The sequence below is a fragment of the Salvelinus namaycush genome, chromosome 38 (assembly GCF_016432855.1).
Source record: "Salvelinus namaycush isolate Seneca chromosome 38, SaNama_1.0, whole genome shotgun sequence".
NCBI lineage: Eukaryota > Metazoa > Chordata > Actinopteri > Salmoniformes > Salmonidae > Salvelinus > Salvelinus namaycush.
Window position 1 is genome coordinate 3,944,112 of NC_052344.1, and position 16,777 is coordinate 3,960,888.

General features: G+C 42.8%; 1 protein-coding gene across 1 annotated transcript in view; it reads left to right on the forward strand.

The window, feature by feature from the left end:
- LOC120031885 (synapsin-3-like) overlaps positions 1-16,777 on the forward strand; it is a 117,277-nt gene that overhangs the window by 88,423 nt on the left and 12,077 nt on the right. The window contains exons 6-9 of the mRNA XM_038977693.1: positions 2,965-3,027; positions 6,110-6,252; positions 7,156-7,230; positions 7,579-7,681. Coding sequence (XP_038833621.1) covers positions 2,965-3,027; positions 6,110-6,252; positions 7,156-7,230; positions 7,579-7,681 — 384 coding nt within the window. The remainder of the gene's footprint in view (positions 1-2,964; positions 3,028-6,109; positions 6,253-7,155; positions 7,231-7,578; positions 7,682-16,777) is intronic.

Sequence of the window (16,777 nt, forward strand, 5' to 3'; positions counted from 1 at the left end):
ATGTTTTTCAAGGCCTACCTTCAAACTCTGGCCTCTTTGCTTGACATCATGGGAAAATCAAAAGAAATCAGCCAAGACCTCAGAAAAAAATTGTAGACCTCCACAAGTCTGGTTCATCCTTGGGAGCAATTTCCAAACGCCTGAAGGTACCACGTTCATCTGTATAAACAATAGTTCGGAAGTATTAACACCATGGGACCACGCAGCCATCATACCGCTCAGGAAGGAGACGCGTTCGGTTTCCGAGAGATTAATGTACTTTGGTGCGAAAAGTGCAAATCAATCCCAGAACAACAGCAAAGGACCTTGTGAAGATGCTGGAGGAAACAGGTACAAAGTATCTATATACACAGTAAAACGAGTCCTATATCGACCTAACCTGAAAGGCCGCTCAGCAAGGAAGAAGCCACTGCTCCAAAACCACCATTAAAAAAGCCAGACTACGGTTTGCAACTGCACATGGGGACAAAGATCGTACTTTTTGGAGAAATGTCCTCTGGTCTGGTGAAACAAAAATAGAACTGTTTGGCCATAATGACCAAGCCGAAGAACACCATCCCAACTGTGAAGCGTGGGGGTGGCAGCATCATGTTGTGGGGGTGCTTTACTGCAGGAGGGACTGGTGCACTTCACAAAATAGATGGCATCATAGGGATGGAAAATTATGTGGATATATTGAAGCAACATCTCAAGACATCAGTCAGGAAGTTAAAGCTTGGTCGCAAATGGGTCTTCCATATGGACAATGACCCCAAGCATACTTCCAAAGTTGTGGCAAAATGGCTTAAGGACAACTAAGTCAAGGTATTGGAGTGGCCATCACAAAGTCCTGACCTCAATCCCATAGAAAATTTGTGGGCAGAACTGAAAAAGCATGTGCGAGCAAGGAGGCCTACATACATGACTCAGTTACACCAGCTCTGTCAGGAGGAATGGGCCAAAATTCACCCAACTTTTTGTGGGAAGCTTGTGGAAGGCTACCCGAAATGTTTGACCCAAGTTAAACAATATAAAGGCAATGCTACCAAATACTAATTGCGTGTATGTAAACTTCTGACCCACTGGGAATGTGATGAAAGAAATAAAAGCTGAAATAAATCATTCTCTCTACTATTATTCTGACATTTCACATTCTTAAAATAAAGTGGTGATCCTAACTGACCTAAGACAGGGGATTTTTACTAGGATTAAATGTCAGGAATTGTGAAAAACTGAGTTTAAATGTATTTGGCTAAGGTGTATGTAAACTTCCGACTTCAAATGTATACCTATTATCTGGGTTCTAAAGCTCTTTGTACTATTTTTAGGGATTTCAAGTGGTTGACTCACTAGTGTAAATGGATTGTGTAACCATGACTATATCACTCACAGAGTTTGAAAGTGGATTATAAATTCACAATTACTCTTCCAACTCATACACATACTAAAGTTGATTTCAGCATATGATGGATGCAAGCTCGATTGTGTTATCTTGCCAGTACAGCTTGGGGCTGTAGTTTCAAGATCTCTCAACACGGTTGGCACTGATGTCCTAGCATCCTCGCGTCTGTCGAAGAGTAGAGCGCTGCGATGATCAACACCAACAAGGCAACATCCAGACCGGCGGTTTTCTCTGTTCTGTTCAGTCCTGTCCGCTGACAGCCAGACGAAGGGTGGATAAAACGATAGCAGCAGCTGCCTTTGCCCGAGCTGATCTGTCAGGACTGAGCTCACGGCTGTGTGCATACTCTGGCTGTGTGCCCTCTGCTCTGACTGAACATCTCTCTGCTTATCTAAATGTTTTCTCTCAGTGTGTGTCAGGAAGAGTCTGTGTTTTTGTACCCAGGCCCACCTTATAACTCTGATGTTATGTTGTACCGTAACGACTGCAGTAAAAATGTTAAGTGATGTCACAGACACACCCCATTCATGTTGTTCAGGTAATGTACTCCTCAGAAGAATACTTTATAGACAAATGAACCGTTTTTATCATACCATATCACGACTTGACATGCCATATTATATTATTAACACCGCCATAACACCAACTGGCCAGGTTTCTCTAGTGTAATATATACGTTTGTGTCAGAATGCATGTCACTGATGTGATGGCTTTGATACTGTCTAATCTAACTAACTATAGAGAACGATGACGCAAACTCTCCAGCGAGTCTATATCTCATTTCTGTGTGCCATTTCAAACAAGTGGGGGAAAAAATAAGAGATGTAGAAAGTGGTTTCAAACTGGATAAACCCTCTCTTTAGATGACATTCCCATCTAACAATGGTATCAGGGGATCGATCAGTGGAAAGAATGTGTTTAAAGAACACGTTTGAAGTCGTCTGTTGACGTTTCATCCTCCTCTCACATTGCACACCACGCTATGAGAAAGCCCATGATGTCTGCGGTGGGGCTGGGTTGTCTAAACTCATCCCAAGAATCTGTGGCTGTGGTCTCTCGCTTTCTCATTTCCCAGAACTTCTCTTTTGTGTAATAAACCAACATTCTTCAGAAAATACCTCATGCTTCCCTAAATTGGGAGGCTTTAAGTTCAATGTGGTAGTTCCATAATGGTCTTTGAGAAGTCTTTCTCTTTAAATTAGGTTTTGATTCTATACCATACGCCAGGTCTGAGCTATGCCTCGCAACTAAGTTTAGGGAGGAACTTGTGTTTTGCTTTAAGTAGTCAGTCACTCACATGCACCTTACAGTTCAATCATAGCCAATTCATAGTCGTGGAGCCCTTGTCAATCATAGTAGGTATAGATAGACACTGATTGTCATTATAGGGACCTCAGTGTAGCTCTAAAATGCTTTCCCTGCTCCACAGCCCTGTCACGCTAACCATTACGATATCAAGGTTGCTCTTCAGAGAAATCTTCTATCCATTTAGTTGGTATTAGGACTAATGCATACTGCATGTCCTCTCCTCTGCCGGTGGTTTTCCAGACTGTGGTAACGTTCTACTGTGTCTTCTTTTCCAGGTGACAACACCAACGTTCCCCGTGGTGGTCAAGATGGGCCATGCCCATGCCGGCATTGGCAAGGTAATCCCCCCCCCCCACCCCCCCCCAACACACACACACACCACCACCACTAAGGTGTGGGCACTCCCTAGCCGCTCATCTCTCCACCCCACCATTACATGTCTAGTCTTGATTTGTTTGTGTTTGTAATGCTAACCTATTACATACTGTGCAGTTAGGAGTTGAGCTGTACATAACAGACCAGGCTCCTTATCTCTTCTCTGTGTATCTCTGAGCTTGCCAAAGTGATGATGGCATGACATCCCTTCCATAAGCAGACTATCAGTCTCGGGGAGAGGAGGTGGAGAAGGGTGTGAAGCTGAGCTGGATCTGGTCCTTGTCGAAACCCATGATCTCACAGCCTGTCTGATAGGAAGGGACTTTGGGGGATTTTTCAGGGGGTTTACATGTTACTAAGGAGTTAGGGAGATGTGGGCATGACATGGGCATCGGCATGCTGATCAGTGTCGGGATCTGAAGACCTCTTCTAGTTAACTCATTAAGGCCTGGATATGCTACTGCAAGTGTGAGTCTGCAATGGTGCAAAAAATAGACAAAGCTAGATCATGCATATATCCTCATTTCTCCTTATATCTTATTGCTCCTCTTTGTTTCACCATGTTGTTCTACAGGCCATGTTGTTCTACAGTTCATCCTCCATTGAACACAACATTCTAAACTCTGGAGAGAAGCAGTCTCATAACTCCAAGACTATTTTTCTCATTAGACCATTGTAAATAACAACAAGGATTAAAACAAGCATGTGACTGTTCGCCCCTGGGGCACCCAGGCACCGGGCAGGCAGCATAACAACTAGCTAAGTGGGTCATTAGCAAGTGGCACCACCACAGGGTGCGCGCAAACACACAGAGAAGCAAGCAACATACACACACACACACTTTCAACAGCATGCAGTTCAGTGAACAGCCAACCAAAGTGAGTGATTACTAGCCCCAAATGGAGCCCACCTTCCTCACATATAATACAGAACCTCCCGGGCCGAGTATATGTGCGTGCACACAGTACACAGGGGGAAGCACTTCCTATACGTTTATCCCCCCTTTCCATCTGAAGGTCTGGGTGGGGTTTCCTCTTTTACAGGAACCTGGAGTGCTATAGAGTTCCCACATGCCCTCTGGATCACTTAGCATAGGCCCATTGTAGACCAGGACCTCACTTAACTCCCCTGACCTCACAGAGGACTTAGAACTGGGGGAGAGAAGAGGGTCTGGATGTAGGCCATTCAAGTGCTTCACATGGCTTTTAAGTTGAGCTGAGAGACTCTTGACAAAAGACATTGGTTAAAATTCAAGTATCTGGAGTTGTGGAATTGGGACTAGGACTATGGCCAGTGTTACGATTTTCAGTTGTTTTAACGCTACGTTTGCTTAACCTAATGTAATGAAGTGCAGAGGGTTTTCACTTCAACAGTTCTTTATGATCTGTAGCCTAAGTTAAATGTTACGGCAACATCTTTAAGGATGACAAGGTGAATAACGTTAGAAGTAGCCAATCATGATCTTTTTTTTATCTTCCCATCCTAGTCTAACGTCAATCCATTTTGTTGTTGTTTTTTATGATATCAGATCTCAGAGAGAGACCTTTACAGCCTGTCCATCGCATGGAGTTGTTAATCCTGGTTTGGGGAGTTAAGAATTGCTCACTAAAGGGTAGACAGGCTTAACAGACACTAGAGAATATTTCATAACCATTGAAACTGGGCAGTGTCCAGAATCACGTTGCTTTCCACCTCAACCAGCTCTTGATACAACTGCCAGTACATACCCTCTTGATTACCTTATGGTTTCTGCGTCCAGTATTATAGTTTACTTTATTTACACCATGGTTTGGCTTCTTTTTCTCTGGCTCTCCAGAGTTATTGGGTTATACCTTTGGAACCACAGTGGGTAGCCAAGTACACAAATACTTTCCTCATGTGAACAGGGGGAAACCATTTCCCCCTTGTCTAGCTACCTCCACCTCTATGTCAAACATACTCAAGATGCTAAGTACGAATCTTAACAAGTAGTTATGACAAACAGAGAATGAAATGCCTCATCCAAAAAGTGGGCAAACTCAAGCCCTCCCTTATATAGCTTTACCATAGTAGACCTCTTCATCGCACTTGACAATTGGGCCACAGGAGAGAAGAAGAGATGAGCTGAAAGGAGAGAGGAGTGTGGGTGGGAAAGTGAGAGCATCAGTCCAATCCGTCCCTGTCCACAACAGCGCCTCACTGTTGCCACCGACTCCCACTGCATGGTGGATGAATCATAATACCAAAGATAACAGCCAGAGGGGATGATAATGAGAGTCAATGGAGGGAATATGAAGGGAATGTCCAGGACCCTGGCTGCTATCATCATACATCATATGGATGATGTACATTCAGACAGCTATACATTACAGGCTGTTGATTTATGGCTGTCTACTACTCCTCTGCCCCTTTTCCTGTGGTCTGAGGGAGTTTCTGGAGTGTTGTAATCCCTCTTTTGTTAGCTATCAGTACAGACATATCTGGTTGGTAATTGAGTGTCTTAGGCATAGTGTGCCTGTCAGTTATTATATTTCATCAGACCTGTTTACATTAAAAAGACAAAAGATACTGTAGATTAGCATGTACTGTATGAAAAAGGAGTCTACAGAATTGGACTGTTTGTACCTCCTTGGATAAGTTGTGGGTCGATTGAATTTAGCTACTGTTTGTCATTTCCATCAAAATGTTGTCTAGCATATTAGTGGTGGAAGAGGTGAGTTTACCCCCTTACTATGTAAAGGGATTTTGAGCACCTACTATAGGTGGAAACGCGCTATATAAATGCAATCAATTATTACTGTACTGTCTGTATATGAAGTCATTGTGTACCTGATGAACTCTCATGGATGTGAGAAACATGCAGCTCCTAAAATCCTAACATTTTCCAGAGAGGAAGCTTTTCATTGTCCTGTCTGTGTTGGATTTACATTCCTGTGGGATTCCAACAGTCTACTTCAGCTCCTGTCTCATCGCTTTTATAGCATGTTTGGTAATTAACCATCACAAGGCACCAATTAGGCATATCTTCCTGCCGATGAACTAATTAGTAGCGTCTTCCTGTTTCAGATCAAAGTGGAGAACGAACTTGACTTCCAGGATATTACCAGTGTGGTGGCGCTGGCCAGAACCTATGCCACCTCTGAGCCATACGTCCTGTCTAAATACGACATCAGGATCCAGAAAATCGGCAACAACTACAAGGCCTACATGTAAGTATGATGTAGTCTCTACGCTGTGTACACTGGGTTTTGTCTGTGACTTGGACATGTCAGCAATGAATGTGACTAGAAGGAAACTATATGGCTTGCATGTGAATTACTTTACCAGAGAGAGAGAGGGGGAAAGATAGACATGGAAACAGAGACGGATGAAGGGAAACAGAAAAAGAGACAGAGACAAGCCCTAGAATAGTCCATCCTGCATACCAATATGAGTGTGGGAATTGGCCCATGGTACACCCTTCCCAGTCAGTGGAGCCGTGCAGGGCTCACCTACACAACAGCACCTTCTCTACCCAGGGACAACGACCAGGGTTGCACCCTGAACGGGCATTCCATTCTGTCTCCCAGAGGGAAGTGACAGGATCAGCCAACGTGACTGTGACCACTGGGCAACTTCAGCCTTATAGTCTCAATCTCAGTTTGAACTAATATAATCTTCTCTGAGTAACCAGCCACTTCAATTTCAAATGCTCAACAGCACCCTCTTGAATACAACAGACCTTTGCAATAAATGTAAAACACCATGCACAGTAACAATGAAAGTGTGAATCTACGCCCTTTCTACTTTCATGTTTCTCAATCCGAACAATTATTGCTTGACTAAAAGGAGTGGAATTTACCTCCTTATCTCAACTTATTTCCTCGGCACCAGTCATGAAAGCACGTCTCCAATTGACCGTTACACAAACATAATATAGACGTACATTGCGATCGTCATCAGTGTAGAATTCAGCGATAACATTTTCCCCTCAGGGTCTTCTGTTGAACTACAAAAACAAAACACAATGACTAAGCTAGCTGACCCATTGCCTTCCATTCCGGTCCAGAGAATAGCTGAAAGCCTGATTCATTTCCTTGATTTTCTCTTGGATTTGGTCTCACCTTTTCTAGGAGGACGTCCATCTCAGGCAACTGGAAGGCTAACACAGGCTCAGCCATGTTGGAACAGATCGCTATGACGGACAGGTAAGCTGGCCTATAGACACTTGGTTAGACATAACAGATAAGCCTTATTATAAGAGATTCTGAAAGCTTAAAGATGTATTATTGTGTTTATTCATTTGCACACAAGTAATTACAAGACAATGTGATGAGAGTTTAGAAGGCAAGTGAAAAGTGCATGTGCAGGAGCGGTGGAAACGAACAAACCTGCGGGGCTTGTATGACCCCCCCCCCCCCCTTCAAATACAGTTGCACAAGTTCTAAAGCATTATACCTGCAGGCTTTAAGTAAAGTGTTACCAAAAGTTGTTTTTCACTGCCCAGGTCTGTTTTGTAGTTGACAATGACAGTTGTGGATGTCACTGTGTTCCAGATATCGCGTGTGGGTGGATTCCTGTGCCGAGATGTTCGGGGGCCTTGACATCTGTGCTGTGAAAGCCGTCCACGGAAAAGATGGCAACGACTACATTATCGAGGTCAGTTGATTCTTAGCATGTCTTAGCAAGTACTGTATAAGAAAATGAGACAGTATCTCTAGGCCTTCTCGTTCGGGGTAAAAAACGAAACAAACACAAGACATATCTCAAACAGACAGCCCATATCATGATCACTGTATGTGTTCCTAATATAATATTTGCCAGCCTGCATACAGCTAGAGGTAAATTGTAGTTATCAAATATTCTGAAGAATGTTCAGACAACATGTGGTGTTCAACATGTATGCTAACCCAGTTTGAATTGCATGAGTTATAATGAGCTCTTTAAACAGTGCGTGAGTAACAATGGATGATGATGAAAGATCATGTCAATTCCAGAAATATGTTTATTAAATCAGATTTCTCTGGTGGGCGATATCATTTTCAAAGTCGTCATGAAGTAATAGATTGCATTGACAGACAAGAGTTTGGCGGGCAATGGTGGAGGAAGAGGGCGCAGTCGGGATAGATCAGGCATGATTAGTCTGAGTCAGAGCAATGAAAGAATGATTACGCTGTTAGACCAAACACAACGATCTGAATTCATACAAAGGCATGGCTAGCCGGCTGCCCACGCTGTCTGTCTGTCTGTCTGCCTGTTTGCCGGTCTGCCTGTTTGCCGGTCTGCCTGTCTGCCTGTCTGTCTGCCGGTCTGTCTGCCGGTCTGTCTGCCGGTCTGTCTGCCGGTCTGTCTGCCGGTCTGTCTGCCTGCCTGTCGGTCTGTCTGTCTGTCTCTGTCTGTCTGTCTGTCTGTCTGTCTGTCTGTCTGTCTGCCTGTCTGTCTGTCTGTCGGTCTACCGGTCTGTCTGTCTGTCTGTCTGTCGGTCTACCGGTCTGTCTGTCTGTCTGTCTGTCGGTCTACCGGTCTGTCTGTCTACCGGTCTACCGGTCTGTCTGTCTACCTGTCTACCGGTCTACCGGTCTACCTGTCTGTCTGTCTACCGGTCTACCTGTCTGTCTGTCTACCGGTCTACCTGTCTGTCTGTCTACCGGTCTACCTGTCTGTCTGTCTACCTGTCTGTCTGTCTACCTGTCTGTCTGTCTACCGGTCTGTCTACCGGTCTACCTGTCTACCTGTCTGTCTGTCTACCGGTCTACCTGTCTGTCTGTCTACCGGTCTACCTGTCTGTCTGTCTACCGGTCTACCTGTCTGTCTGTCTACCTGTCTGTCTGTCTACCTGTCTGTCTGTCTACCTGTCTGTCTGTCTACCGGTCTGTCTACCGGTCTACCTGTCTACCTGTCTGTCTGTCTACCGGTCTACCTGTCTGTCTGTCTGTCTGTCTGTCTGTCTGTCTGTCTGTCTGTCTGTCTGTCTGTCTGTCTGTCTGTCTGTCTGTCTGTCTGTCTGAAGTCATAGATAACTGAGGAAAAGTTTTGTTTTCCTCAGTTGGTTCAAATTGCAGAACTGAGGAGAAGATTTAGGGAGGACCATAGAGATCAAATATAGTGTTCTATTCTGTGGGGAGGACCGTGTGTATTCAAACCTGTGAAACTCAAGGGTTAGATAGACACAGACATACTGAGAAACAGAGATCTTATCATTGGAGTCAGTTGTGGTACACACTGCCTAAAGAAAGTCCACACCCCCCGCTTGGGTTTCTTCACATTTTGTGTTACAATGTGCAATTAAAATGGATTTAATTGTTATTTTTCGTCAACGATCTACACAAAATACTCTACTCTAATGACAAAGTGAAAAAAAAGGAATGAAAAATAAAACACCAATATACTTTGATTAGATAAATATTCGCCCCCTGAGACAATACATGTTAGAAACACTTTTTTTTTAATAAGAGCTTTGCACACCTGCATTGTGCAATATTGCAATACTGCATTGTGCTTTTCAAAATTCTTCAAGCTCTGTCAAGGTGTTTTGGGATCATGGCTATTCAGCAATTTTCAAGTCTTGCCATAGATTTTCAGGCAGATTTAAGTCAAAACTGTAACTTGACCACTCAGAAACATTCATTGTTTTCTTGGTAAGCAACTCCAGTGTAGATTTGGCTTTGTGTTGTAGGTTATTGTCCTGCTGAAAGGTGAATTCCTTTCCCAGTGTCTGGTGGAAAGCAGACTGAAGCAGGTTTTCCTCTAGGATTTTACCTGTGCTTAGCTCCATCCCGTTTCTTTTCATCTTGAAAAACTCCCCAGTCTTTGCCGATGTCAAGTACACCCATATCGTGATGCAGCCACCACCATGCTTGAAAATAAGGAGGCAGTTACCCAGTGATGTGTTGTGTTGGATTTGCCACAAACATAAGGCTTTGCATTTCCTGTAGGCCAAAAAGTGCATTCCTTTACCGTATTTTTCTGCAGTATTACTTTAGTGCCTTGTTGCATATTTGTATTTTATTTTACCTTTATTTAACTAGGCAAGTTAAGAAAAAAATCTTATTTTCTATGACGGCCTAGGAACAGTGGGTTAACTGCCTTGTTCAGGGGCAGAACGACAGATTTTTACCTTGTCAGCTTGGGGATTCAATCTTGCAACCTTTCGGTTACTAGTCCGACGCTCTAACCACTAGGCTACCCGCCGCCCCTATACATATGCATGTTTTGGAATATTTTTCCAACATTTTTATTCAGTATATTTGTATTGTTCTTTTCACCTTATTGTGGAGTCATTACAATGTTGTTGATCCATACTCAGTCAATGGCCTCATGGTGACATCCCTAAGCAGTTTCCTTCCTGCAGCTCAGTTCAGAAGGACGACTGCATCTTTGATGTCTGTGTGTGTCTTATTTGTTATTGGTACCAATCTACCAATCACTGCCCTTCTTTATGAGGCTTTCAAAAAGCTCCCTGGTCTTTGTAGTTGAATCTGTGCTTGAAATTCAATACTTGACTGAGGGAACTTACAGATGTTCTATGTACTGTATGGAGGACAGAGGAAGGGGTAGTCATTAAAAAATGATTTTACACAGTTTGAGTCCATATAACTTATTATGTGATTTGTTAAGCCAAATGTCACTTCTGCACTAATTTAGGCTTGCCTAGACAAAGGGGGTGAATACTTATGCAATTACTATTTTAGTTATTACATTTTTTACAACATTTACATTTAAATCTATTTCAATTCCACTTTGTAACGCAACAAAATGTGAAAAAGTTCAAAGGTTTATCATACACTACAGTTGAGGAACAATGGGAAAGTAATTCTGCTTTGAAAGTTGATACACTTGCAACCCCACTTTTGTGAAAATAGCCCTTGAATATTTTTGGTACTTCTACTGGAGAGCTCTTCTTTGTTTATAGCCATTCAGCATCGTACACACCCTCTTAAGCAATAGCCCCACCCATCTCTTTAAGGATTCACATGTGAGGCCATATGCTTAACAGAGTGAGTATGGTAGTGTACTAAACAATCAAAGTTGCCAAGACTAAATGTATTTTTATACTACGTTTATCGACATGTCTGTAGACAGTTGTCGCAGTGACATCATGAACATTCTACTGTCGTCCGACATCAAACTTGTCGTTGTCGTTATGAAAAAGTATAAACACAAAAACATCAGCAGCCTGGTGGTCCAAAATAGCATAACTGGTGTATTTTAACACCAATAAACCCATCTGTTTAAAAATGTATTTAGTATTTGTCAATCTAGCAAATCAGGCAACCAAAAGCAACTTTCTAAACACTGTTTTGGTTCGTTTCTAGCTTGTTAGCTAGCGAGCTAAACTTTAGTTAGCTGGCTAGCCTGTTAAATAATGTCATAACAAATAGCTGACAACGTCTTAACTTTAGCTAATTTGTATTCATTATTACAGGAAAATAAACTCACAACAAGATCATTATTTACAAGTTAATGCCGAGCTAATTACAGATAATAGCTTATGGTTGTGAGTGTGACCAAATAAAAGCAGGGCATTCTACCAGAACAATGTCACGTTGGCCTAACGTTATATCCCAAATTGACTTTGGTGCAGGTCATGTTGTTCTTCATATTACCGTCTCTGGTAAACACACACTATATCAAATACAATCAAAGTTTATTTGTCACATGCACAGGATACAGATGGTGTAAACGGTACAGTGAAATGGTTACTTGCATAGTGGAGTCTTTTTGTTTAGACATGTTGCTAGCTAGCTTAACAATGACCCATAATCCCAACTCATAATGTTAATACGTGCATGAATCTGCTGGTAGCTAACCAACTAGTTCAATGTTAGCTAGTTATAACTAGCAATGCAAATGTCTCTGAGATACTAATAATATTACTGCACAGATCATACATGTAACATTAGCTAGCGAGCCATTAAGCTACTGTTCCCTAGCTAGCTAACAGTACGTTATAACTTGCAATGAAAACAACTTTCTGACAAATTAGAAACGGATAATATCTGAAAATGTAGCTAGCTAGACTCTCTTACCCGTATACATGGATGAACGCTTCTCCCTCTCTGCCATGGTTGCCCTTAGTTTGAAGATGTAATCCGGAGACAGGTATTCTATACAACAGCCTTCTGTGTGTTCTCTTTTTGACTCCCTCTGCATATTTGCAATCAAACGCCATCATTTTCTCCATCGCCTTAGCTATCATACACTGCTTCCACCTTGCATTCCACTGATTTCGAAACTCGGTCCTCCAGAAAGTGGAGACCAACACTTTTTCAGTTCTTGAGAACCACCCAATGAGAGTGGTACAATAAGTGCCTTTGTGCGACAGACATTATCACACCCCATAACAACCTCTGGCCGGGTTTACTTTGGGCTGCTGGGCAGCACGGCATGGTGATCACTTGTTGCTGTAGAACACATCTGTTTAAAAGGAGCAGATACACCGTTACACCGACCAGGCACTTCCTGTTGTTCCACTTAGCTCACATTGACTCCAGACAAGGCCTATAGCTACAACCACGCACAATACACAGAGATAACTGCATTGCCCTAACCTGACGTTATTGGACAAGCGAAGAAACACAGGCAGGCACACACACATACATACATACATACATACATACATACATACATACATACATACATACATACATACATACACACACACATACATACATACACACAGAAGCTTCGGCAGACCGAGATACGTGCATGGTCGTGACCTGACGTACTGTATTGGGACTGGTAAAAACATGACGTAGTGCAGCCGTCTCAGTGCTTAGGTAGCCCCATCTCTCACAACCGGCCCAGCGTCTCGTTTCCTCCAGACAAGCCTGGTTTATCTCCTCTCACAGGGCAGTTTATGGACCGACCGGTGGGAAGAGGAAGGGGTGGGATAGGAGGAAGAGGAAAGAGCTGGTTGTGTGAGAGTGTGTGTGGATTGGACAATCGAGACAATTCAGAGGGGTGCATGTGTGCGCGCGCATGTGTGTGTGTGCTCGTGCGCACGTGTCTGTTTGTGTGCGTGTGTGCATATGCATGCTTATGTGTGCTAGCTCGCACCTGTGTGTGTGTGTGTGTGTGTGTGTGTGTGTGTGTGTGTGTGTGTGTGTGTGTGTGTGTGTGTGTGTGTGTGTGTGTGTGTGTGTGTGTGTGTTTGCTGCACACCTGCACAGTTGATTTACAGTGCAACTGCCAGCTGTTGTGAGTAACTGTCCCTGGTGCAGCAGGCCAAGCTGAACCCATTTGTAAGCCACTGTTTTTGATGAATAGATCTGTTCCCAGTGTTAATTTATTTCATATAGCAGGTGTTACCTATACTTTTGATCTCATGGAAAACACAACAGAATTGATTTACTATGCCAATTTAACCTACTTTTCTTGGTTGCATTCCATAAATCATTAGACTTTTCCAGTTGCAGAGGGTGATTAGACATCATTTCGGTGCTAACCTGTTTGTGATATGGTGTACTATAGGCTATTGTATTTATGTATCTACCACAGTATAAATTTGTTCAAAAACACATTTTCTGGCATTCTTCAACGGTCTTTATTAAATAGAAGTCATTAAACTCACTGTACCACTGAAAGGAGGAAATTAAGGACAAGCATACAATGGACTCCTCTGTGCTTTTCCTCTAAACACATTGCCATGTACTAATACAGCAATGGAAGTTAGGAACACTCATGAATGTTAGTTAAAATGAGATAAACACTTCATAATGGGTTTATCTTAAAACCGGTAGAACAACAGGAATGTTCTCGTACAGGAACCGAAACCAGTTTTGCTTTGACTGACCTTTAACATTGAGAGATTACTGATGAGACCGCAAAATGTTTTAGCTTTTACTCATTCACATAAACAGTTTTCAAAACGCTTCAGAAAGGGTATTTCCAATCTGCATCGTCATCTCAGATCACACACACACATCACTCTTTCAATGTGGTTTGTTTATGTGCAATCCCCTCATGGGCAGTTAGATGTAAAATGACCTCTCGGCCCGGTACTCTGAGATGTCCATATTTAGCTTGCTCTCTTAGCCTGATGTTTCTAGGGTGGAGGCCAGCCTCCCACCTACCCATCTGTCATCCTCTTTCTCTCTTCCCATTGTGGGAAGGGCTTATAACCAATGTGTGTGTGACACACTGCATTCTTATTTGAACGGCCCATGGGGTCTTAGAGGTCTGAGACAGACAGGGATCGCAGCAGTGACACAGTCACGTAACAATGTTCTGTGACAAGGAGAGTTCTACACACACAGACACACACACACACACACACACTGTGGCGGCAGGTAGCCTAGCGGTTAGAGCGTTTTGCCAGTAACTGAAAGGTCGTTAGTTTGAATTCCAGAGGCGACGAGGTGAAAAATCTGTCTGTGCTCTTGAGCAAGGCACTGAACCCTAATGTCTCCAGGGTCGCTGTTGATAATGGCAGACCTTGGCTGTGACCCCACTCTCCGAGGGTGTCTCAGGGGGTGTTGGGATATGTAAAAAGCACATGTTTTATAAGCAACCACCAAATGACACACACCCCTCGACTTGGTGGCATTTAATTAGTGTGAATGGGAACATAGCAATATTGCTGTTTGTGTTCCAGACAGACATTACACATGGTGCCAGGTCGCAGTTGTAAATGAGAACTTGTTCTCAACTGGCCTACCTGTTTAAATAAAGGTGAAATAAAAAAAATGGTGACACCTCCCATTAATGAAAAGTAATGGGTGTTTACATTCGCTTCATATAGAATCCACTGGTACTGATCTCAACATGTGGGTCATTCCACTAATTCGGTGCCTTTTGAGTGTAACTTTTTTAAAACATTTTGTCACAGAGCAAGAACAATTTCATAACATGTTTTCAGATCTCGAGGTTAAATACATAAATGACTATAGTAAGTGCCTATTAAGTGCCAAATAAAGTCACAGGGTTGACGATTTCATCTTAAATCAGCCATAAATCCCCTTGTGACAGGGTGAATGGAAGCTTGTTTAATGGAATTTAATGGAAGCTTCGCAAAAAAAAGTAGATTGTTAAAACTTTTCTAGTCTGTATCTATGTGTATTCCAGGAAGCCTGGTGAAGTTCCATGGCAGAAATCAGCTCAAGAGGGGTTGGAACCCGGTGTAAATCAGTGATACCTCGCAACACATCAAACCAATCAAATACCTTGCTTGGGCGGAGCTCCAGATTAGTTTCGTAGGAGCAACAGTTGTGAGACAAAGAAATTCAACAAAACAAGCACTGGTGACAAAACATTTTGGAGATGCATGACATATGATAAGCTGCGAAACGGATTCACATAGCTGATGTACTGAGAGAGAGCGACAATCAAATATAACAGATTGGAGATCTAGACACAAAGGAAATGTTCATTTGAGAACACAACACAGAAACACAGACCCATTAGAGACAGAACCCCTTCCCCTCTTTATTGCTGCATTGTGATATGTGATTAATCAACATAAACACTAGTTCATTTCAAATTATATTTTAACAATTAAAACAATTAAAACACCACACCGTGGCAGGTAGGCTAGCGGTTAAGATCGTTGTGGCAGTATCCAAAAGGTTGCTTGTTCGAATTCCTGAGCCGACGAGGTAAAAAATCCGTCGGTGCCCTTGAGCAAGGCACTTAACCCTAATTGCTCTTGTAATTCACTCTGTATTAGAGCGTCTGCTAAATGACTAAAATTTAAAGAATCAACACTTCATCAATTCAAAATGTACAAATAAGCTAACTTGTATGTAAAGAGTAAGATGGCGCCGGAGAAGAAGGCAGACGTTTATTTGCGTTGTTTGTAACATACTTTTTAAGCTTATTTTGTACAAAATGTTGCCGCTATGGACTCTTGTGACCGAAAATAACTTCTGGACATCAGGACTGCGATTACTCACCACGGACTGGCAGAAACCTTTTTTTCCTTTAACGAGTCTGACGAGGCCGACGCGAACGATATACTGCTTTCTCGGGAACAGACCCAGATCCCCGTGATTTGCATGAAGAGGAGGTGGAGAAAAAGGGGCCGGAGGGCGGGCTGCCTTCTAAGAATTCGTAGGCGATCTAATAAACCCCTACTTCCTTCCATTCTGCTAGCAAACGTGCAATCTTTGGACAATAAAATAGATGACTTACGTGGAAGACTAAACTACCAACGGGACATTCAAAACTGTAATATCTTATGCTCCACGGAGTCGTGGCTGAACGACGACACTATCAATAAAAAGCTGGCTGGTTATATGCTGTACCGGCAGGATAGAACAGCGGGGTCTGGTAAGACAAAGGGCGGCAGACTATTTATTTTGGTGAAAAACAGCTGGTGCACGATATCTAAGGAAGTCTCGAGCTATTGCACGCCCAAGGTAGAGTATCTCATGATAAGCTGAGACCACACTATCTACCTAGAGAGTTTTCATCTGTATTTTTCGTAGCTGTTTACATACTATCACAGTCAGAGGCTGGCACTAAGACAGCATTGGAAGAGCTGTATTGCGTCATAAGAAAACAAGGAAACGCTCACCCAGAGGCGGAGCTCCTAGTGACCAGGGACTTTAATGCAGGGAAACTTAAATCCATTTTACCAAATTTCTATCATCATGTTAAATGTGCAACCAGAGGAAAAGAAACTCTGCACCACCTTTACTCCACACACAGAGACGCGTACAAAGCTCTCCCTCGCCCTGCATTTGGCAAATCTGACCATAATTCTATCCTCCTGATCCCTGCTTACAAGCAAAAATTAAAGCAGGAAGTACTAGT